Genomic DNA, 22,608 nt, shown 5'->3' with positions numbered 1-22,608 from the left:
GGAACAAGTAATGGCACTACTTATCTCACTATTCACCATATAAAAGGTCTCGTCTAAATCTTTAATCGAATTTGTAATTTGTGACACGGCTAGATCATAATTATCCCTACAAATCTGAAGGCATTGCTTAAAAATGGGCTCCATTGGTTGCTTTAACATAATTAGAGTTTGATTATAAATATTCTTAGCCTTGCCTAAAGACAATTGAAGCATAATATGCACCAAACCTTTTTTATCACTAAAAGAACTTCTAGGATCCACTCTAAGAGAATTGACGCATAATTTGTAGTCTGTAGATTTTTTGCAAACATCTTCTATCAAATCTCCAAAGGAATGAGCCACCAAAGAGAGAGATAACGAAAATCACTATTGATTTTCCTATGGAATTCATCATTTTTTTTTTAATCTTGTATTGTTATGATGAACTGTTCTTATAGAATATAGTATCCACATTTATGTTTTTATGCGACGAAATCAGAGGACTTGATTTCTCGCTATCAAGTCATTTCAGAAGAACGCCTCGAGACCCCGAGGACGGGAAGCCACGACTGAGTTCCCGACCTCGGGGCTAGTCGAGGCCCGACTCAGAGAAGACGGAGATCAAAGCCAGGATAGTGGGGGAAGCTCCCAAGGCACGGCTAAGTCTAACAAGGCCGGCCTATCCAGAGCCCATGCTAAGGCGTCGCGTCAAGCCATCCCATCTCCATACTTTGTAATTAATGCCCATGTACTTGTAGCCGAGTTTCCCTCCTATATAAAGGGGACTCACACTACCTTGTAAGGGACTGATGTCACTCCATTTTCTCCACAAGTGCAATAATATCTCTCTCTCTCTCTCTCTCTTTTCTTTCTAGCTTGGTTGTTCTCACTGGCCCGAGGCCACTCTAATATTTATCCCTTTCTCACTTGTTCTTCATTTTATCGCCTGACATTGGATATAAAGAACCTCATTTGATCATATCTTAATTGTTATCCCATTCCCGGCTATCCCCGATAGCTCGAGCTCGACCCTGACATCGACCCCGAAGTCCCCCATCGACCAGACCTATATCGAGCAGTAGGCCCCTCGGTTCGATTACTAACTCGTTTTAGCTTGCATTTCATCATTAAGATTCCATATTATTAGCATCAACTGCTCTAAACAACTAGCTCGAGAATAGATCACGTATTTTTAGAATCCCATTTACAAATTTAATTGTTGTTACCATTTTCATGGTAAACAGTTTGGCGCCCACCGTGTGGCTAAAAATAATAGTGATTATTTTCTTGCTGGTTCCATAGCACAAACGCGCGTTATCTTTCACACTTTTTTCTTGTCCAAGATCCTTTGATTTCAGGTCAAAATGTCTGGCTCGGTAAACTGAGTCGAAAATGACTACCCCAAAAATCACGGCGAAAATGGTGTGGCTGTTCCAGCAGTTGGCACGACATCGCAGAACCCCGATAACGCATCTGGGCCGATTCCAGCAGACACAGGTTCGCAAGGCGCGCAGTAGGTCGACGAAGCCTCGTACACCGATAGGAGCAGACAATACATCGACCAACAGGAAGCCCAACAAACCCCGACTCGGAAAACACAGGAAGTTAGTCTTCACGATATTTTTGAAATGTTGCAGGCACAGCGGTTGGCTATCGCTCAGTTGCAGAGCCATCCGAAGATTTCCAACACAGTAGCACCGGAAACAGCTCCCCGCTCCGAATGAGTACCCGGAATATCAAGCAACAACGAATCGATAACAGACCTTGCCATAGCGAAGATGCTTGGGGATCTCTCCAAGAGGATCGAGTCAGGTTCGTGGAAGTTCATACAACAGTCGTCCCTCGAGGAAGCAGTTCCGGAACCCGTTTCATGAAAATCCGAAACGTCAGAACTCCTTGAGTACGACAGAACCTCGGATCTTGAGGAACGCACCACCGCTTACACGTGCACGGGAAAAGGCAGCGACCTTCAAGATGATTAGTTCGAGCCCGTCTCGTTGAAAAAGTTCGGGGAAACACTCCCAAAAGGCACCATGATATGGCGCTACAGCCTAGCGCCTGACCTCACAGACTCACTCACTGTACTAGCAGATTCCTCCGCCGAGGCACACACCGACACCATCAAAGCAGCAACGGATGGCCCGACATATCTGAGGCCGAGCAAAGAGAGAATGAAATGCCGCAGGAAGTAGCGCCTCATTCCCTGATGGAACAAATGAGATCGCCCCCGGTTTCGGATGGCTGGGCAACACAGGCCGTCGCCCGAAGCTTAAACGAATTATGCCCGATGACTCCAGGACATTTCAAACGAAACTTTATCAGATACCCAACCGAGATCTGGTCGGGTGCCCATGCCCGGCACCAGCCATAAATCAGGGTCGTGAACGACCATCCGGAAGCCTCCTTGGGCCTGGTGTACCCAAGCAGGCTCCCGGCAAAAAGATTAATGCTAAACAGATAAAGGTACCACCCGTGCACCGCGGATAGGAGGAACGCCACAAGATGCAACCTACCTTACAACAATCGGGAAATAGCTCGAGGGCAACATCCTCGAGGAATCTTCAGTAGAACCAGATTCGATGAGGCACGACCGACAGGGGGACCCCGCCCAGCGGAGTACAATTTCAACAGTGCCATACCAAACATCGTGATCAACATAAGCGAAACCAGGGATACCGAACGACTCAGGCCTGCTCGACCAAGACCCCGTCAAAGGAACCACAACTTGGCAAGGGAACCGCAGGGCACGTGCGGCCACGGGGTCAAAAATGGCCATCAGCTCAGGTGAACAACGACCGCGCTACTCAATAAAAATCGCCACCGAGTGTTGCCGAGCGATCAGGATCGAATCCAGCCCTAAGGGAGGAAGGCAACCAGGAAGAATGAAGCAAACAAGCCATGGCGTATTACTACGACAGTGGAGGAGCGGCGACACCCTCCGAGGATTCATAAAATGGAAAGTAAAAATGATCGTCGCTATGGAAGAACGGGTCCAGGGATATACTCCAGAGGGAACCCCTATATCTAGAGAAAAGGACACCGAGACTTCGCCTCAGCCTCACACTGACACATTGGTAACCCTCTCCCCCATTTGATCTATTACAATATAACATGTGTTCATGAATACATGTGGTTCGATAAAACATACCAACGATGTCGGACCCAAGTCAATAGGGCAGTTCGGGCTAACGAACCAAATCGCTCCCGCACCCCGAATCTTTGACGGATTCCAAACAACGATCACCACAACAAGAAGGAAGACCGTTCTCTCTATACAGCCCATCTAAAGCTCGAGCTGGGACGCCGGGCTCTATACCATCGAAGAAGGTGCAAAATACGGACGTCTTATTTAGATGGCCACGACCATACCGCCCGGAGACAGCATTGGCCCCATTTTACCAAAAGAATGAAATCCCACACAAGTGACCGAATTAAAATAAGTCGACAGGGAGCAATATGCAACGAGGGGAAATTCCCCACTATATGGCGCGTCGCTGGCATCAATGCCTCAACCCTCGGAAGGATCAAAAGGTAAGCCAATCACATCTTCGACCAAGCCCGATCAAATGCAACAGAGGGCTGTATTAGGGCTCACACATTGAGAGGGCAGGAACATACCAAGTCTCGAAACATTGCCTACACATCCCTCAGTGAGGAAGTACTGCTTCACTCCTTTGTTATTTTTTCACTAACCTGTATGCAGATAACCAGTCGAGACAATCGGAAGTTCTAACTCCGCCCGAAAATCTTAAGGCCTTAGCAGGGCCCGCCGCGCTCTCTTACCTCGATCGAATTTTTGCCCCAACAAGGGTCTCGCCAGCAAGATTATTAGTGGAGTAACGTGCCCCTAGAGGAGGATCCGACAAGATCACAGGCTTTTTCCTACAGACAAATGACGAGTGGTGATCTTATTTTAAGGGCACCATCCCCTCCGAAGGACCGGGAAGCGTCAGACTAAGTTTTAATAGTGAATAATGCACCGGACCGAATGGTCCAAGGAGCCGCGCCCGCGCGGGCCGAGATCGCAACAACAAAATGGCATGTATTTACAACATATGTTTGCGTCAAGCAATAAAGAATATCTTTCGGCATCTCGTACTGCAGAAAGGGGGATTTCAACATGCTCACGACAAAGGCCTCTCCATTAAATGCGTCCCGAGATACTCAGAGACTTAGCATCAACAATTCAGCACATGCGTGACCCCAGGGTCGGAACTCCGAGCTCATAAATCCCCTACAAAGATAACTCCGAGCACACGAAAAGCGGCCTTCGAGCCCAAGAAAACTCAATCACTCGAAGACTGTTGCCTATCGCCATGCACTGGAAAACCCAAAACTGTAAGACCCCTAGCGGGCAGACTCGGCGTAACCAGATCTATTCTACATTACAACAAAAATTATAAGACCTCAACAGGTATGACAAATTGTAAGACCTCAACAGGCATGACAAACCGTAAGACCTCAACAGGCATGAAAATCTCGAAGTTTAGGTTATACGTCGTATTTGTAAGAATCCCGAAAGGGCATACCCTCGGTGTAGACGCCTAAACTATCACTTGGGATCAAAAATGGCTCCGGCCAAACACATATGACTACGGTCAAAACGGTTGATACAACCAAATTAACGCAACTCGGGGACGCCCGACTGTCACTAAACAAAAATCGCAGGCCACTACTTCAAATATACTTCGAAAAGAACCGGTTAAAACATGCTTCCCTCAATAGGCAAAAATGAGCTTCGACCATGTCAGCTCCAAATCACAAGGCGTTGATCTACGAGCTAAAACCTTTCGAGGTGCTCAAACATCGCCGATAACGACTTGAAATCGATGATCTCCGGAACCGATCATGGGTCAGGCAAAATTATTTCAAAAGACCTTAACGAGCGGAAAACAAGCCTACAAATAGCTCACAGGCAAAATAGCATAAGAACCATTATCGCCAGCCAAACGAGCCTCCGGGACGCACACTAAAAGTTCTCTACGACAAAACAGCGTAAGAGCTATTATCGCCAGCTTGAAAATTGACAACTTAAGGATTAAAACGAGCTCGAATTGTAACCCGATTCGGAGACCGGATCCAAAATAGTTAACTATGTAAGCCTCCAGGCCATATATTAAAGAGGCACTATCGCCAGTCTGAAAATTAAAAAGTGCTTAAGGATCAATTAAAGCTCGAATCGCAATGCGACTCAGAGACTGGACCCGTAATAGTTAAAACGGCATAAATGCCACTACATCTAGCCGAGTGAGCCTCCGGGCCATGCACCTATAAGGTCACCTTGACCCGAAGCACAAAAGTGCATCATCGTCCGCCCATGCAGGCAGGAAAGAACTTAAGGGTCAATTAAAGCTCGAATCGCAATGCGACTCGGAGACTGGACCCAAAATAGTTGAAACGGCATAAATGCCACTGCAGCCAGCCGAGTGAGCCTCCGGGCCACGTACCTATAAGGTCACCTTGACCCGAAGCACAAAAGGCCATCATCATCTGCCCATGCAGGCAGGAAAGAACTTAAGGGTCAATTAAAGCTCGAATCGCAATGTGACTCAGAGACTGGACCCAAAATAGTTGAAACGGCATAAATGACACTGCAGCCAGCCGAGTGAGCCTCCTGGCCACGCACCTATAAGGTCACCTCGACTCGAAGCACAAAAGGCCATCATCGTCCGCCCATGCAGGCAGGAAAGAACTTAAGGGTCAATTAAAGCTCGAATCGCAATGCGACTCAGAGACTGGACCCAAAATAGTTGAAACGGTAAATGCCCAAGGGCAAGAAATAAGAACAATTACTATCCACCCGCACGGGCACAAGAGATTGAAGGTCGGGCAAGCTCAAGTCAGGGAATAACTCAGAGACTAAGCCTAAATAGCTGGGCAAAACATGGAGGCCCCAACGCTTGACATCAAGAATTGTACTTAAAAGGCTCCGGGCCTGCTTGACCAGTTTCGGACCTACGAGGATCCTGCCAAACACCGAAACCAGCCAGCTTGGTCAAAAGTAATACAAAAAGAAATGCCGAAGAAATAAAGCTTCAAGTTTTCTCTTATCTTACATATGCAAAAAGGCGCACTCTCCATCTACAAACATGCTTTACAAGTATCAAATACAAAGCGGGAAAACGACAAAATCTACACTCCTCTCCAAAGGGCTATAACTTGCCAGATTTGCTCTCCGCAACATCAGGAAGAAGTGACCGAGCGTCACGCTCGTCCGCCCTTGCTCAAGCCAATTCCTCCGAGAGAACGAAGCCCCTTACACTGATCTCCTCGAGTACCTCTCTTCGAGATCTGCAACGAACGTATTCCTCGATCCTCTTCTCCCGGTCGAGGGTTCGTTTTAGCTCGGCTTGGGCATCAGCAGCGTCCTTCATACGAATCGCCATATCTTGATCATTTTTGGTTCGGGTTAGTGCCGCTTCAGCTCGGGAATCAACTATCTCAGCCCTGATCTTCAAGAGATCGAATTCAAGTTTCCCGATCGTATCCTCTTGAACTTTGGCATTGTCACGAGCCAAGCGGAGTTGGGCTTCGAAGGCAGGGACCTTGGCCGAGGCGCCTGTCTCCTCTAAAGCTTGAACTTGCACTTGAGCCCTTAGTTCACCACAAGCAGTTCTGACGCGGTCGATGTTACCTTTGAGGTACTCCAAGGCCTCCATATTTTTTTGCAGATAATGTAACAAAAAAGGGTTAACCTTAAGGTCCAAGAGGAGCGAAGTATGTGCTACAAGATGTTACCTGCTCCATCAAATAGCTCTCGTAATTAGAGCTCTGGTACACCTCATATCACCAATGCAACAACTCAACCTCCTTCTCCTCGCTAAGGAGCCTAAGGGACTCACCCTCGTCTAGAATTTTCCGAAGCCTGGCCCCTTGATGGAGCAGCTCAGACATAAGCCTATCATAGGCCTGCACAAGGAAAATTAAATAAAGGGAGGAGGAGGTGGAATACAGGAAAACGGCGCCTAAGCTCACAACGAAGTGAAGCCGACGGACTTCCTCGAAGTTAGAACACACTCATGTTGATCCTTCCTCTTCGAACCCAGGGGAACCAACCTCGGGAAAAGCATATTCACTTGGAGGAACCACCGCCCTGGTATCAGATACTTCAGGAATAGCAGGCTCGAACAATGCCCTCTTCACGAAGACACGGGCCCGTTCAGCGCCACTAAAAGATCCATCACACTGCGGGTGCCAATCCCGTTTATCTCCATCGTCCCTCGGCTCGGAGGACGATGCCTCCGTCTCCCCTTCGGAAGAGCACTGCCTCATTCCGAAGAACCACCTGATACCTGCAAATGGCAAAGCCACTATAAAAGAAAGGAGGGAAATGCTACCTCAAAAATATGAAGTCCAAGGCAAAGGTAGCATGTGCGCATACCTTGTTATTTCGCTCCCCATCTGATACGGAATACAGCTCGCCACCGACACTCATCGTAGGTCGAATGGGTCACCAGCCTCCGGACCTAGTCGGGCAGGTCGAGAACTTTGCCCGGCGTCCATGAAGTTGCTGCAAAAAAGGAAAAAAATAGTTTACTCAACTAATTTTGCTATAGGCAAAATCTGAAAAAGCACCGGACGCTCCGCTCACGTGAATAATTCCATCCCTCGGGAAATGGCAAAACCTCCACAGGGATAATGTCGGCCGTCCAAACCCAGATAAACCAACTAGCCCATTCTCGATCCCCATCTTCTTCGTCATCGACAACAAAGGGCGTGGACGAATGACACCTCAGGGTTAACAGGCCTTGGTGATGAAAAGGCCGGTATAGCCTGACGAGGTGGTTAAGCGTGAATTTGAGCCCAGCCTTCTTCGCAAAAAACCTCATCATTTGCATCACTCTCCAAAACGACGAATGTATTTGCGCCTAAGTAACCCGATACTTCAAGCAAAAACCAAGCACGACCCTATCAAGGGGGCCAAATGCGAAAGGATATAGGTACACGCTCAAGAATCCGTTAGTGGGGTCCGTAATACTCTTATCCGGGGAAAGCACCTGCAGCGTTATCCCCCCTCTCCATCCACAGTATCTCCTCACCATCTCTAGATGTTCCTCTCTTATCAATGACACGTTCTTCAGAGCAAACTCCCGCAGTTCCTGAGCACCGGGAGCAGCACTCCCCTCTCCCTGCTAGGCCGACCCCGAAATGGTTGCCATGACTATGGTAAAACTAACAGATCAGAGCAAGGACGTGCGCCAATACTTTTCTGCACCTAATGAAATGAAGAACCTTATGCCAAAGCGGAAGGGAAACTATCTAAAATAGTGAGGTCTTTTGAAGAACCCAAAGCTACCCCACATATATGCGAGAAGAAACAACGACTCACCTACCCGGAGTGACCCCCGAGAAGCCAACTGCCTCGATACAAATTGATGGGGTAATACCTGATCTCGGAAGAATCCTTCGACGAGAAGCCAGGGCTCAAGGAGTCAGCCGTATTATCTCCAATTTCGAGGTAGCATTCTATGTCGAAGATCCCCGCAAAAAAGAAGTCGGACTTCCCGAAGCTTTCAACTCCATCATTCGACTCGAGACAATATTCGGTCTCATGGTTTTCTTTTCTAAAAAGAGAAAGAAGCCCGTGAAGCTCCGATCGTGAAAGCTCCACAGAGGCTCGAGGCAGCACCTGAGTACAGACAACTCCTCAACAGAAGTCTATCCTATACGCTTTGAAAAAAGCTATATGCATCAAAAACAAAAGGGACCCTCAGGTACCCAAAGCTAACCGTCATTCAGGATAACATTCTCGAAAGCTCCGAAACTCGGCATATTATCTCCATACAACTCGGAGGTCTCGACACCCCGGGCCTATCAGATCAATTCGGTCTCTATCTGAGGTACGACGATGAGCTCAGAAAAGAGCCATGTCGATATGTCGATGGGCTCGGAAAGAATCCATGTCGATCAGCAGAGGATCGGAAAAAATGCTTGTCACACCTCCTTTTTATCTTCCCCGGAAGGGGTATAAGGGAGTTTTTTCCAACTTAAAGTGACAATCGAAATGGGATTTATTTATTTAAAGATTTAGAGTCGCCACGGTGACTACGCGTTTGCAACTTTGTGAGGGCCGTGGAATTTTAACTAAACAACACGCCTCGAATTCTAAGGATCAAAACAAGATTAATTAAATGAGGGCCATGCAATTGTCATTTTTGTTTGGCACGACGTACCTCAATTATTAATTTTAAAAGGTATTCAAACTAGATTTAGGAGGGCCATAAACTATTTATGTTACTTAAATGGCACACCTCCACTCAATCAAACGAATTATTTTAAAGCTATCAACTACCCTCTGAACATTGTAGTCCTGGTATTTCCGTTTTGAATGGCATCGACATAGTTCGAGATTTTAGGCATAGAGTTGATTCTAAACATCAACTCATTACTAATTAGTAACTTGATGGTCTAAGTGACTTAATTAGGCAAGAAGCAATCAGATGATCAAGAGAAAAGGGCCTTGGCAAGATTCAAATTTCAATGGGCCATTCATGCAAGTCCAGCTCAATTTGACCCTTCAACATATATCCAGAAATAACCAAAAAACCAAAGTTTAATCTACTACACAAAGGATCACTATAGGCATTTTATGACCTTTAAAAACCAGATCCAAGTTGGTATGATCCATAGCCCGAAAACACGCCTTTATCCTTAATGCCAATACTCCAAAAATAGAAACTCAGTTGCACACTTTAAATCAATATGATGCTTTCTAACAAACCAAATCTTTAAGAGTCGAACCCGACATTATCGATCTTGAACAAATTTCAAGGAAAAAATGCTGCTCTTATTCAACTTGATTTTACCTATATATTTCATCTTGGTCATGTGTTACTAAATTTTAAAAAAAAAAGAAAAATCGAACCAATCAAACAATTGCACTCTCACTTCATGAAGGCCAAAGTCAAGTAAGGAAACAAAAGAAAATAACTACTAGATCTACATGACATGCGACAAATAATTAAACATCAATTACAATTTTTGAAAGAAAGCTCAGAAGAACTAAAACTGGACATCAACTACAATTTCATAGCAAAATAGATAGGAGATAGCTCGCAGAGCACATGCTTAGCTGCATAGAGCTCAAATTTAAGAGAAATGAGGCCAAATAGGATATGGAATCAACAAGCTTAAAGCCTAGACTAAAAGTTAATTACAAAGAAACACTGAACTAAGCTATAAAGCACCATAAAACAAAGCAGTAAGGCTGAACTCATAACAGAAAGCTGAAAACATGTTTTGAAACTTTAGAATTTTCATCTTTATTCCTCAAATCAATCTTCACATGAGGTAGAATGTAGAAGTGTACCTGAAAATCGAAAAAGAAACAAAGAAACATGGAGTCAATGGCCAACAACAGTGGAGCAGTAACAGGAATCAGCTTCAGATTAAATAAAACAGCAAAAACGGCTGATGAACACCAATGGAACAACAACCACCCAGCAGAATTCAAACCGAAAAAACTTTCTAAAATCCGAATTCAAACCATTTCAATCTCAGAGAATCAGAAAATGTTTCAGTAATTGAAAAAAACTTCAGAGATCAAAACAGGGAATTCAATGGAACAGTGTTTTCTTTTGATTTTCAACTGTCTCTGATTTTTCTGTATTTTCTATCTATTAAAATCTGCCTTCAAAGGCAAGGAAATGTGCCTTTATAGGCAAGGAAATATGGCAACAATAGGGGATCAGATTTGCATTTTAGCCCTTTTTTGAATTTTGGTTTTTTGCTTCTTACATCCTTGCATTTTTGACTTATTTACGAGGTAAGGTTGTTTTTGACTTCTAGGAAGCTTCCTAGGCAATTATACTCAGATTCCTTAGACTAAATTACCCAAATTACCCTCTCACACCCCTGCATATTACTGTTAAAGCCAAAAAGAACCTGGGTCCAATTTGACCCAAGTTAATGGGTCCAGATAAACCCAATTCAGTTCATTTCCAGGCTATTCAATCTTTATGAGCCCAAATAAATTTGACATGGTTTACCAGTTTTAAAAATTAACCTAAAATTGCCCAAAAGAGAAATCTCGTCAGCCTTAATACAAACCAAAAAAAATGAAACTATATAATTAATAACAACAAGATAACAATACTAATAAACGACATCATGCATGGACAATTGACCCTACATTTGTTTGACATAATTAAACAAAATTACTAACAAGTTCATGCTACCTAATTTCACTAACTGGTCGAATGAAACAAAAACAAGAAGAATGAGAAAGAGAATAAAAGAGACGAGGAAAAGAAAACAAAAATATAGAAACGAGATGAAAAAGAAAGAAATATTCAATATAGATAAGCGGATGGTTGGCTTGAACAGACCTCCGGTACCCTCCGACTTTGACCGGAATGAGTTTTAATCACGTGTTCTCAAATGGAAACACATGCATAAAACCCTTTCCGACTTCAAATCTTCAACATGACCACTGATTTACGTTTTGGAGACTTAGGGTTTGAGTCTTTGATCTAAAATTTGAGAAACTCCAGGGGGATTTGAAGCAAACGAGGTAGGGATTCGAGATGAGGAGAGGGAAATGGTTGCTTGGTGTGATTTTGAGGGTGAAAGGAAGTGGCGCCGCGGGGTTTCTAGGTGGTGGGAATGGCGGAGGCTTGGGTTTTGCAGGGGTGTTCTCTGAAGGGTGTGAGAGACATGAGAGATGGGGGAGGGGGGGGGTAACGTTTCGGACAGATTTATATTGACCCACCCCCACTTCCCCACCGTCAGATCCAAGAAACCTCGACGACTGAGATTAATTTTGAATGGAACGGGGTCGTTTGGTCTTAAAGGGAGACGGATTGGGGAAACTGGGCTGGGTTTGGGATCAATTTGGGACGGGTTTTGGAGGAAATAACGTTGGGCCTGGGTAAAAACAAGGCAGCCCAAATTCTGATCCTTCTATTCTTTTATATTCCTATTTCAAATCAAATTTTCCAATAATTCTTTTCCTTCTTTTTTTAAAAGTTAAATTTAAATCTAAATTAAATCCTAAAACCTAATTAACCTATCAAAAACACCAATTAAACCTAAATAATAATTACCACAATTAATAAAAAAAACAAATTAAAAGAAAACTACTCAAAATTCAAAATTAAAAGTGCAAATTAAACTATTTTTTTGTAATTTTTCCAATTTTATAAACAACTAATTTGCTAATTAATCTTAAAATGTAGAATTAAATCCTAAATGCACATGCCATATATTTTGTATTTTTCATTAATTAAACAAAATTAACATGCACAGACAATATGCAAATAATAACAAAAAATGCCACAAAAATCCACAAAATTGCAAACAATGGAAAAATTATTTTGTTTTGAATTTATGGGAGTAATTCATATAGGAAAAAAATCGCGTGCTCGCTGCTGCCCTTCTTTGCTCGAAAACACGAAGAGTTTTCATGTAAAGATAAAGTGAGCGGATACGAGTGATTTTTGCCCGTTCGAATACTCCGTGGGAAGCATTTTTAAAAGGATTGACTGCATCCTGCTTCCGAGGTTGCCCACACATCCTTGACTATAAAGGAATCAGGTCAGTGTAGTTTGGGAAGTTTTGGTAGCTGGGACTACCATGAAGCCGTGATTTCACTGTTGCTGCTGCTGCTACTGCTTACTGAACCCCTTATTACACCATGTCAAAATAAAAAGAAACTAGACTAGACTATGATCTATGCATTACAAAAATCATATCTACATCTTCAAACTTGCTCTTGTGGTTCTTGTTGCCTTGTTGACTTGTATTCTCCCGGTGAAATCCCTTTGTTGCCAACTTGAATTGTAATCTGAGATATTTTCCCTTTCTCCAGGTGGATGCCTAATTGCTGAACTCAAATTATATTCCCGTGCTCTCCAGGTGGGCGCCTGACTGCTGAACTTGAATTGTATTCCCGTTCTCTCCAGATGGGTGCCTGATTGCTGAACTTGAATTATATTCCTGTGCTCTCCAGGTGGGCGCCTGACTGCTGAACTTGAATTGTATTCCCGTGCTCTCCAGGTGGGCGCCTGACTGCTGAACTTGAATTGTATTCCCGTGCTCTCCAGGTGGGCGTCTGATTGCTGAACTTGAATTATATCTCCCTATTCTCCAAGTGGGTACCTGATTTCAACAAAAATAGGCAAAACAAAGAAAATTTTCTGCCCCAGTTTGGTATCTGGGCACATATGTGAGTGTTAAACTAAAACATATTACCAAATATTACTAAGAATTTGAAAGCTAGATCCCGTTATCCAGGAGGGTCCTGACAACTCCTAGTTAAACGACAGTTTTAGATCTAAATTATACCTCCTAAAGGTATTACTTTCGCTACATCTTATTATCTAAGCTGATCATAAAACTACACCCCATTATCTAGGAGGGTCTTGACAACTCTTAATTAAACGACAATTTTAAATCTAAGTTATATCTTTTGAAGGTATTACTTCCGCTACATCTTGTTATCTAAGAAAGTATTAAAGCTACATCCCATTCTCCAGGAGGGTCCTGAAAATCAAAAATCAAGTTTTATCTTAAGAGTGACTATTTTATGGCTAAATTATATTACCTACACCAGAACTTACGCTAAATTTTGTTATCCAATGGAAATTTTAAAGCTAGGTCCTATTATTCAGGAGGGTCCTGACAACTCTTAGTTAAATCCTATCTTAAACATGCAAACCTTGAAACCAACTTATATTCCTTGGGGTACATTTATGCTAGATTTTGCTACTTATGATTGTTTCAATTTTTAAACTAGATCCCATTTTCTAGGAGGGTCCTGAAAATCAAAATCAAACCTGTCTGGTGCTTGCTTTTCCCCTACAGAGGGTTTCCTCGAACAATCGAAAACTTTTTGCCCCTGTTTTAATCAAAGAAAAATCTTGTCAGTTTAAAATGGGGTGGTTAGTTTGTGGCATTCTACTATCGTATTTTGTTTTGACTGACTTCCCCTGAACTGGCCAAGAACCTCTTGACTTCCCGATTGACTTTCAAACCCCAATAACCTTGGATGACCCGAGTGTTCCATACCCAAATCATTGTGTTACATCTCTGACCCATCTGTTTGAACCTCTGCATTTCCCACGAAATTACTAAACCGTTTCACCGATGGAACTTCCACTGACCTTTTATATCCCATTTTACATCGTACTATCTCTAGCAATGCCTTGACCACCCTGTGCTTTGTGCAACTTTGGAAGTTAGAAGTAAGCTTTGAAATCCCTTCTTATTTGCTTAAATAAAACTAACATTGGAACATCTTAGAGAAATAAACCCAAAAGAAATAAAATGCAATGACTTTGAGAGTGAAGGGTAAGAAAATTCCAAAACTGGAAGGCTATCTGAAGGGGAAAAAAGAAAAGAGACTTATCTGAGTAGAGCAGCTGGCACCAATGATCATGACATGCATTTCGGATTAATCGGCTCAATCTGTCCAACCACTCAACTTTCAGTTGCCATACTTTGTTGCCCCCGAGTTTTCATAACCTGACTTCTTCGCCAAAACTTTGACCTTGTTCGGCCTGCAGTTCCCTGAAGGGTTTTCACCAACAAGCCTCTCTCATTTGTTCATCTCTCAACTCACTTTCGCCTTATGGTGGCCGTGAGGGTTTTCACCAATAAGACTCTCTCATTTTTGATTTTTCTCAGTTCACGTCGCCTTATGGTGCCCGTGAGGGTTTTCACCAACAAGACTCTCTCATTTTCAACATTTTTTTTGCTTGGACCAGAGTGTTGCCCTTGATATGAATTACCTCTACTTTCTTGACTTGGCATTACTCGAAGACTGATCAGAAGGTCTTTCTTTGGACCGTAGTGTGGGCTTTTGGATAGGGTTAGAAAGAAAGGGTATCAAAGGCTCAAAACAATTCAAATGGGTTCAAAATTACAACTTTTAGAATTAGATTTCTTGCAACAACCACAACTTCTGCCCCAGGTCGAACGTAATTCATGTCGTAGAAATTGCTGTGTTGTTGTGATTTTTCTTTTCTGTTCTTCCTCTTTCTCTTCTTTTTTTTCTTTCTTCTTTTTCTCTTTTTGTTGTTTTGTTGTTTTTTTCACTTCTTTATCTTTTTCTTTTTTTTTTCTCTTTCTTTTTCTTTCATTCTCTCCTTTTTTTCTTCTTCTCTCTCTTTTCATTCTTTTCTTTTCTCTTTTTCCTTTACTCATCTTTCGCACTTACGCTTCTGATCTTTGCTACTGATTCCAAAAAAGGAGGTATGAAAGGAAATAAATAAGGCTCAAGGGGGTAACAAAGGATAAAGTGTTTAGATAGCAGAACAAAATGCCTTCATCATTCCAATATTCAAAACATGCCAAGTACAAACAAATACAATTTAAACAAAGAAATCATACATAATAAATCTTGACCGCATCGGAATTGATGGCCATTTCTACATATTTGCCTTCTATATCTGTTAAATACAAAGCACCATTGGATAACACTCTTGTTACGACGAACGACCCCTGCCAGTTTGGGGCGAACTTGCCTTTAGCCTCGGCCTGATGTGCAAGGATACGTCTCAACACTTGTTGACCCACTTCAAACTTCCGCGGACGCACCTTCTTATTATATTCCCTTGCCATTCTCTATTGATACAACTGGCCATGACACACTGCTGCCAACCTTTTCTCATCGATCAAACTCAATTGTTCTAGGCGGGTTTTAACCCATTCATCATCGTCAATTTCGGTTTCAGCAACAATCCGATGGGATGTGATTTCAAGTTCTGCGGGTATAACTGCTTCCATGCCATATACCAACAAATAAGGAGTTGCCCCTACTAAAGTACGAACAGGAGTGCGATAACTCAACAATGCAAAAGGTAGCTTCTCATGCCATTGCCTGGAACCTTCCACTATTTTCCGAAGTATCTTCTTTATATTCTTGTTGGCTTCCTCGACTGCTCCATTCGCCTTGGGGCGATTTGGGGTGGAATTGCGATGTGTAATCTTAAATTGTTGACACACCTCTTTCATCAAATGGCTGTTAAAATTAGCACCGTTATCTGTGATGATCACCTTTGGGATCCTGAACGGACAAATGATATTTGAGTGCACAAAATCGACCACTGCTTTCTTGGTTATAGACTTGAAAGTCTTAGCTTCGACCCACTTGGTGAAATAATCAATTGCCACCAGAATAAACCTGTGCCAATTGGACGCTGCTGGCTCGATTGGTCCAATGACATCCATGCCCCACGTAACAAAAGGCCATGGTGCAGACATTGTGTGTAATTTAGATGGTGGAGAATGAATCAAATCTCCGTGCACTTGGCACTGATGACACTTGCGCACGAAACTGATACAATCTCGCTCCATAGTGAGACAATAATAACCTGCTCGGAGAATCTTCTTTGCCAGCACATATCCACTCATATACGGTCCAAAGACTCCAGAATGTACCTCGATCATGATAGTTATGGCCTGTCTAGCATCTATGCATCTCAACAATCCAAGATCCCCTCCGTTGAAGAAAACTCTGCTCGCCGACCGCCGAATTGTTCTCTTTTGATCACCTGTGGCTTGTACCGGGTACACCCCCATCCTGATGTATTCCTTGATATCATGAAACCAAGGCTCACCATCAAGCTCTTCTTCTACCATATTATAGTAAGCATGCTGATCATGGACCTGAATATGCAACGGGTCAACATAAGCCTTATCCGGATAATGTAACATTGACGCCAAGGTATCCAAAGCATCAGCAACCTCATTATGGATCCTTAGAATATGCCTGTACTCTACTGATCGAAACCGTTAACAAAGATCATGCAATCATTGCCAGTACGGTATGAGTTTCAAATCTCGTGTTTCCCATTCTCCGTGAATCTGGTGCACCAGAAGGTCCGAGTCCCCCAAGACCAAGACTTCCTGGACACCCATGTCTGCAGCTAACCTCAAACCCAAAATGCATGCCTCGTACTCCGCCATGTTGTTAGTACAGTAGAAACGAAGCTGAGCCGTGGCAGGGCAGTGAAGTCCTATTTCAGAAATCAATACAGCTCCTATCCCAATGCCTTTCATTTTAGCAGCCCATCAAAGAAAAGTTTCCATCCTGGCTTTTCAACCTGTTCCATCTCATCAATATGCATCACTTCTTCATCAGGGAAATAAGTTTTCAAAGGTTCATATTCTTAATCCACCAGGTTCTCGGCCAAATGGTCAGCCAATGCTTGTGCTTTCATCGCAGTCCGAGTCACATAGACTATGTCAAATTCTGTTAGTAAGATCTGCCATTTTGCGAGCCTCCCTATAGGCATAGGCTTCTAGAAGATATACTTCAACGGATCCAAGCGAAAGATGAGGTAAGTAGTGTAAGATGACAAATAATGTTTCAACTTCTATGCTACCCAAGTTAGGTCGCAACATGTCCTCTCAAAGTGAGTGTACTTAACCTCTCAAGATGTGAACTTATTGCTGAGATAATATATGGCCTGCTCTTTCCTACCGGTGATGTCATGCTGGCTCAATACGCAACCGAATGAATTGTCCAAAACCGTCAAATACAGAATCAAAGATCTCCCCGGTTCTGGCGGGACCAACACAGGTGGGTTTGACAAGTACCCCTTTATCTTATCAAATGCTTCTTGACAAGCATCTGTCCACCTAACTGCAACATCCTTCTTCAACAGCTTGAATATAGGCTCACAAGTCATCGTAAGCTGAGCAATAAACCTGCTGATGTAATTCAACCTCTCCAACAGACTCATCACCTCAGTCTTGTTCCTTGGGGTGGAAACTCTAGGATAGCTTTGATCTTTGGCAGGTCCAATTCAATACCTCAACGATTGACTATGAATCCCAACAACTTTCCAGACAGAACACCAAATGCACACTTTTCAGGATTGAGCTTAAGATTGTACCTGCGAAGCCTTTGGAAGAACTTTCTCAGATCTCTGATGTGGTCAGACTGCTTTTTGGACTTTATGATCACATCATCCACATAAACCTCGATCTCCTTGTGTATCATGTCGTGAAATATGGTCGTCATTGCCCTCATGTAAGTTGTCCCAGCATTTTTCAAACCGAATGGCATGACCCAATAGCAGTACGTACCCCATGGTGTAATGAATGCCGTCTTTTTTGCATCTTCCTCATCCATTAAGATCTAATGATAGCCCGTATAGCAATCCACAAAAGACCCAATCTCATGTTTGGCGCAATTGTCAATTAGAATGTGGATATTTGGTAGTGAGAAGTTGTCCTTGGGACTCGCCTTGTTGAGATCACGGTAATCAACATATACCCTGGTCTTACCATCCTTCTTTGGTACAGGCACGACATTGGCTAACCAAGTGGGATACCGCGTGACTCGAATGACCTTTGCCTCAAACTGCTTTGTGACCTCTTCTTTAATCTTTACCCTCATGTCTGTTTTAAATTTCCTCAACTTCTGCTTGACGGGAGGGAATGCTGGGTCAATGGAAAATTTGTGAACCACCAAGTCAGTGCTTAAACCCGGCATGTCGTCATATGACCATGAAAAGATATCTTTGTATTCAAACAATGCCTTGATGATTTCCTCTCTGATCTGTGGATCAAGGTGGACACTTATCTTAGTTTCTCTGACATTATCTAAGTCCCCTAAATTGACTACTTCTGTATCGTTCAAGTTAGGCTTGGGTTTTTCTTCAAAATGGCTTAATTCTTTACTAATCTCTTCAAAGGCCTCATCAACATCATTTTCCAATTCATCATCACACTATATTTCTTGTATTATTATTTTAGAATTAGATTGGATTTTAAGACTGGGCCAAAGATTCTTCATGCATATCATGTCATTGAAACCAACATAAAAAGAACTGTACAAGGAAGAAACGAAAAACAAAAACAAAACTATCAAGAATGAAGAAAAAGGGAAATTGCATTTCATTAAAACTAAAGATAACAAGGTTTATACATCCAAACGGATGGAACATAGAATCTGAATTACAACCCTGGAATAATCCAGATAAACTAGAAGAAAATCAAAGCAAATTACCAAAACTCCCTCCGAGTAGAAAGAGGAGTAGCTTCCCAATTATTAATCTTTGCACTAGGCCCAACAAACTGTACATCCGCTTTACTCGAACCCTCTCCAGCTTCAAACATGTTCACCTCTCAAACTTTTCAATCAAATCTCCACCCACATCAACCACTGAACTGGGAACCGTCGGCACCAGGCGCTTTCTGGTACCAGGCCTGACAAATGATCTGGAAAGACGCGGGGCGGGCTTTGGAAGAGCCCATGCCCTCTATTTCACTTTTCTAGCTCTTCTCATGTCTGCGACTGTGGGATTGAATCCCAAACCAAATGTATCCAAATTTTTAGGAAGAGAAACCGGCTGTACGATGCCTTGCAGAGATACACCCAAACCCTTGCCCGGTACAAAACCATTTTTCAATATTTCAACGGCTACCATGACTGATGCAGTAGCTACCCTCGGAATTGGGACGCACTTCCCTTCTGGAATTTTCTCTACCGACACCGTGTCAAAAACCTGGTAGACCCAAGGACCCTTATCATCTTCAACCTCAATGAACGGAACAATGGCATCACCGGGAGCACACAAATTATCCTTGTAGTGCATAATAATTTCCTGTCTATCCCATTCAAACTTTACCATCTGATGCAGTATAGACCAGTCTGCTTTGGCAGCATGAATCTAGGGTCGACCCAACAACAGATTGTAAGAAACAGCCACATCTAACACCTGAAACTCCATGGTAAATTCAACTGGTCCTATTGTCAGCTCCATCACTATATCACCGACTGAATTTTTCCCTCCACTGTCGAATCCCCGAACGCAGATACTGTTCTTGTGAATTCTTTCATTATCCACTTTCAACTTGTTTAAAGTAGAGAGAGGGCAAATGTTCATACTAGAACTATTGTCGACCAATACCCGAGTAACCACGGAATCTTCGCATTTCACTATAAGGTAAAGGGATCTATTATGCTCAGTACCCTCCACAGGTAGCTCATCGTCAGAAAAAGTGACTCTGTTTACCTCGAAGATCCATTTGGCTATCTTTTCCAAATGGTTTATTGAGATTTTGTCAGGAACGTGGGCCTCATTCAATATCTTCATCAAAGCCCGATGGTGCTCGTCTGAATGGATCAATAATGACAACAGTGAAATCTGAGCAGGTATCTTCCTCAACTGCTCTATAATGGAATAGTCCTGCACTTTCATCTTCCTCAAAAACACTTCCGCTTCTTCTTCAGTCACAACTGTCTTCACCAGCACCAGGTTATCTTTGGAGGTTTTGGCTTTTCTTAGCTCCTCGAGGGCAAAGCATCGCCCCGATCGAGTCAAACCATGGGTTTCACAGACTTCTTCTTTAACTTCTTTCCCTCTGTAAGTCACTGTCACTCGTTCATAATTCCAAGGGACGACCTTGCTGTTGACTATTGGTAGCTGAGTTACAGGTTTGATAATGACAAGTTCTGTGTGAGTACCCTCCACAACTACAACAAGCTTGTTTGCTACCCCTGGTACCACCACTTTTGCTTTTTCTTGTTTCACTGCAACCTCACTTGAGGACCCTTTCTCGACTACCACAAATGATTTACTGTCTGTCCCTTTCAACTTGATCACTGACTTCTCATTTGTTGGCTTTTCAATTGGCCTAACCTCACTGGACTGAATCATCATGATGGTCTGTGAAGGCTTCTTGGTCTCTCCTCTCATATGCACTATCTCAATCATATTTATCTCATGATGGGCCGACAACAGATTCTGGTTGATATTGGGCGCCTCCGGAGCCTGGACCTCAATCCGATTGGTATCAATGAGCTCTTAAATAGCTATTTTCAATTGCCAGCATTTCTCTGTGTTTTGCCCCAAAGTGCCAGAACAATATTCGCAACTCACGGAGTGATCAAGACTTCTCGGGGGAAGATTTGGCAGTTTTGGCTCAATAGGATTCAGCATACCCAATTGTCTCAACCGGTGGAATAGACTAGTATATGATTCTCGCAATGGAGTAAAATTCTTCTTCTTCTGCAACCTCTTGTTCTTAAAAGCTTGATTAGGCCGAAAACCTATTGCAGGGGGATTTCGGTAGGCTCTTGGGGGTGGATAGGCATTTTGTGTAGCTGGGTATGTATTTTGTGTAGCTGGCGCATGCCATTGTGCGTGGGCAGGAGGTTGAGTGTATGTTTGTGCGTGATGGACAGAAAAATAGGGGTCTGGTGGTGGGTAATAGTGTTATGGTGGGCTATATGGGGTATGAAGGTAGGTTTGGTGGTGGGGTCGAGGCTGGTTATAGTAATCTGATGGGCCTCTGGGTCCGAACCAAGCTCCTGACTCGATCGTCGCGACATCCTCTTTCTTCTTCTTTCCAAGTACTCTTCCGGTACCGTTTTGGATAGCCTGGGTGGTTTCCTTAATAGCTAAGTAGCTCATGATTTTGTTTGACTTGAGTCCCTCTTCTACTATGACTCCCATTTTCACCACTTCATTGAAGGACTTGCCTATCGCTGATACTAAGTGACCAAAATAAGTGGGCTCTAAGGCTTGCAAAAAATAATCCACCATTTCACTTTCTTTCATCGGAGGGTCAACCCTCGCTGCTTGCTCTCTCCACTGAAAACCATACTCCCTAAAGCTTTCATTGTGCTTTTTCTCAATCTTTGTCAAAGACAGCCGATCCGGAATAATCTCAAGATTGTACTGGAAGTGACAAGCAAATGCCTAGGCTAGATCATCCCATGTGTACCACCTTCCGTGATCCTGCCGGGTATACCATTCCAATGCTGAACCACCCAGACTCTGGCTGAAATATGCCATTAGCAATTCATATTTCCCTCCAGCTCCCCTCATTTTGCTACAAAACCCTCTCAAGTGCGCTACTGGATCACCGTGCCCATCGTACAAATCAAACTTGGGCATCTTAAACCCTGCCGACAATTGCACATCTGGAAATAGATATAGGTCTTTGTAAGCCACACTTACTTGACCTCTCAACCCCCCATGTCTCTGAATGACTGTTCTAAGCTTTTAACTTTCCTGAACATCTCCTCCTATTCGGGATTTTTGGATGGTTTCTCAGCTTCCATAGGAAGATCAAAATGAGGAGTGTAGGAATAGGGTTCCGGAGCTTTGAAAGTGGGCTCCGGGGGGTAATACTGGTTATCATGAGCTTGTAATAAAGGCTCGCTGGAGGATCTATGGAGTGTAACGGGAGGGGGCGCCACAAAGACAGGAGTGGCTGGTGGAGGAGGGTATGGAACTGGTTTGGTTGGTGGAGCTGGTGGTGTTTGGGAAGTTGTGCTCTGGTAGTGTTGGTAGATGGGAAAGCTCGGGGACGAATCGGTGGCAGGATGATCCTGAGATTGAGCCAGCGGCGGGATGAAGGTAGGGTTGGTGGGGTAAACTGGTGGTGGTTGCCCTTTTGCCCATGCCTGGTACATTTCGGCTATCTGCTACTTCAACTTATACATCTCTTCTTTCATCGAATTAATATCCAACTCTTCCACCTCTCTTGAAGGATCGATGACACTCGCATCAAGTTCCTGATTGGCCATGATCAATTTGTTTTTGGAATGGGTGTTGTATGGGTGACTTGCCAGAATGCCACACAAACTAACCACCTAGCAACCAGACATTTGGGGAATGAATGCACCTAAGCAGTTAACTATTTTTATTATGCATTTGATCGATTGCT

At 43.3% G+C, this 22,608-nt stretch overlaps 1 protein-coding gene across 1 annotated transcript; it reads right to left on the bottom strand.

The window, feature by feature from the left end:
• Positions 1-21,964: 21,964 nt before the first annotated feature.
• On the bottom strand, positions 21,965-22,354 carry LOC138884069 (extensin-like). Its single transcript, XM_070164809.1, has one exon. It carries the CDS (start codon positions 22,352-22,354, stop codon positions 21,965-21,967), a length of 390 nt encoding a protein of 129 aa, XP_070020910.1.
• Between the last annotated feature and the right edge of the window lie 254 nt (positions 22,355-22,608).

This window comes from Nicotiana sylvestris, chromosome 12, assembly GCF_000393655.2.
Source record: "Nicotiana sylvestris chromosome 12, ASM39365v2, whole genome shotgun sequence".
Taxonomy (NCBI): domain Eukaryota; kingdom Viridiplantae; phylum Streptophyta; class Magnoliopsida; order Solanales; family Solanaceae; genus Nicotiana; species Nicotiana sylvestris.
The sequence above is the reverse complement of the archived record's forward strand: the minus strand, read 5'-3'. Positions and strand labels throughout refer to the sequence as shown.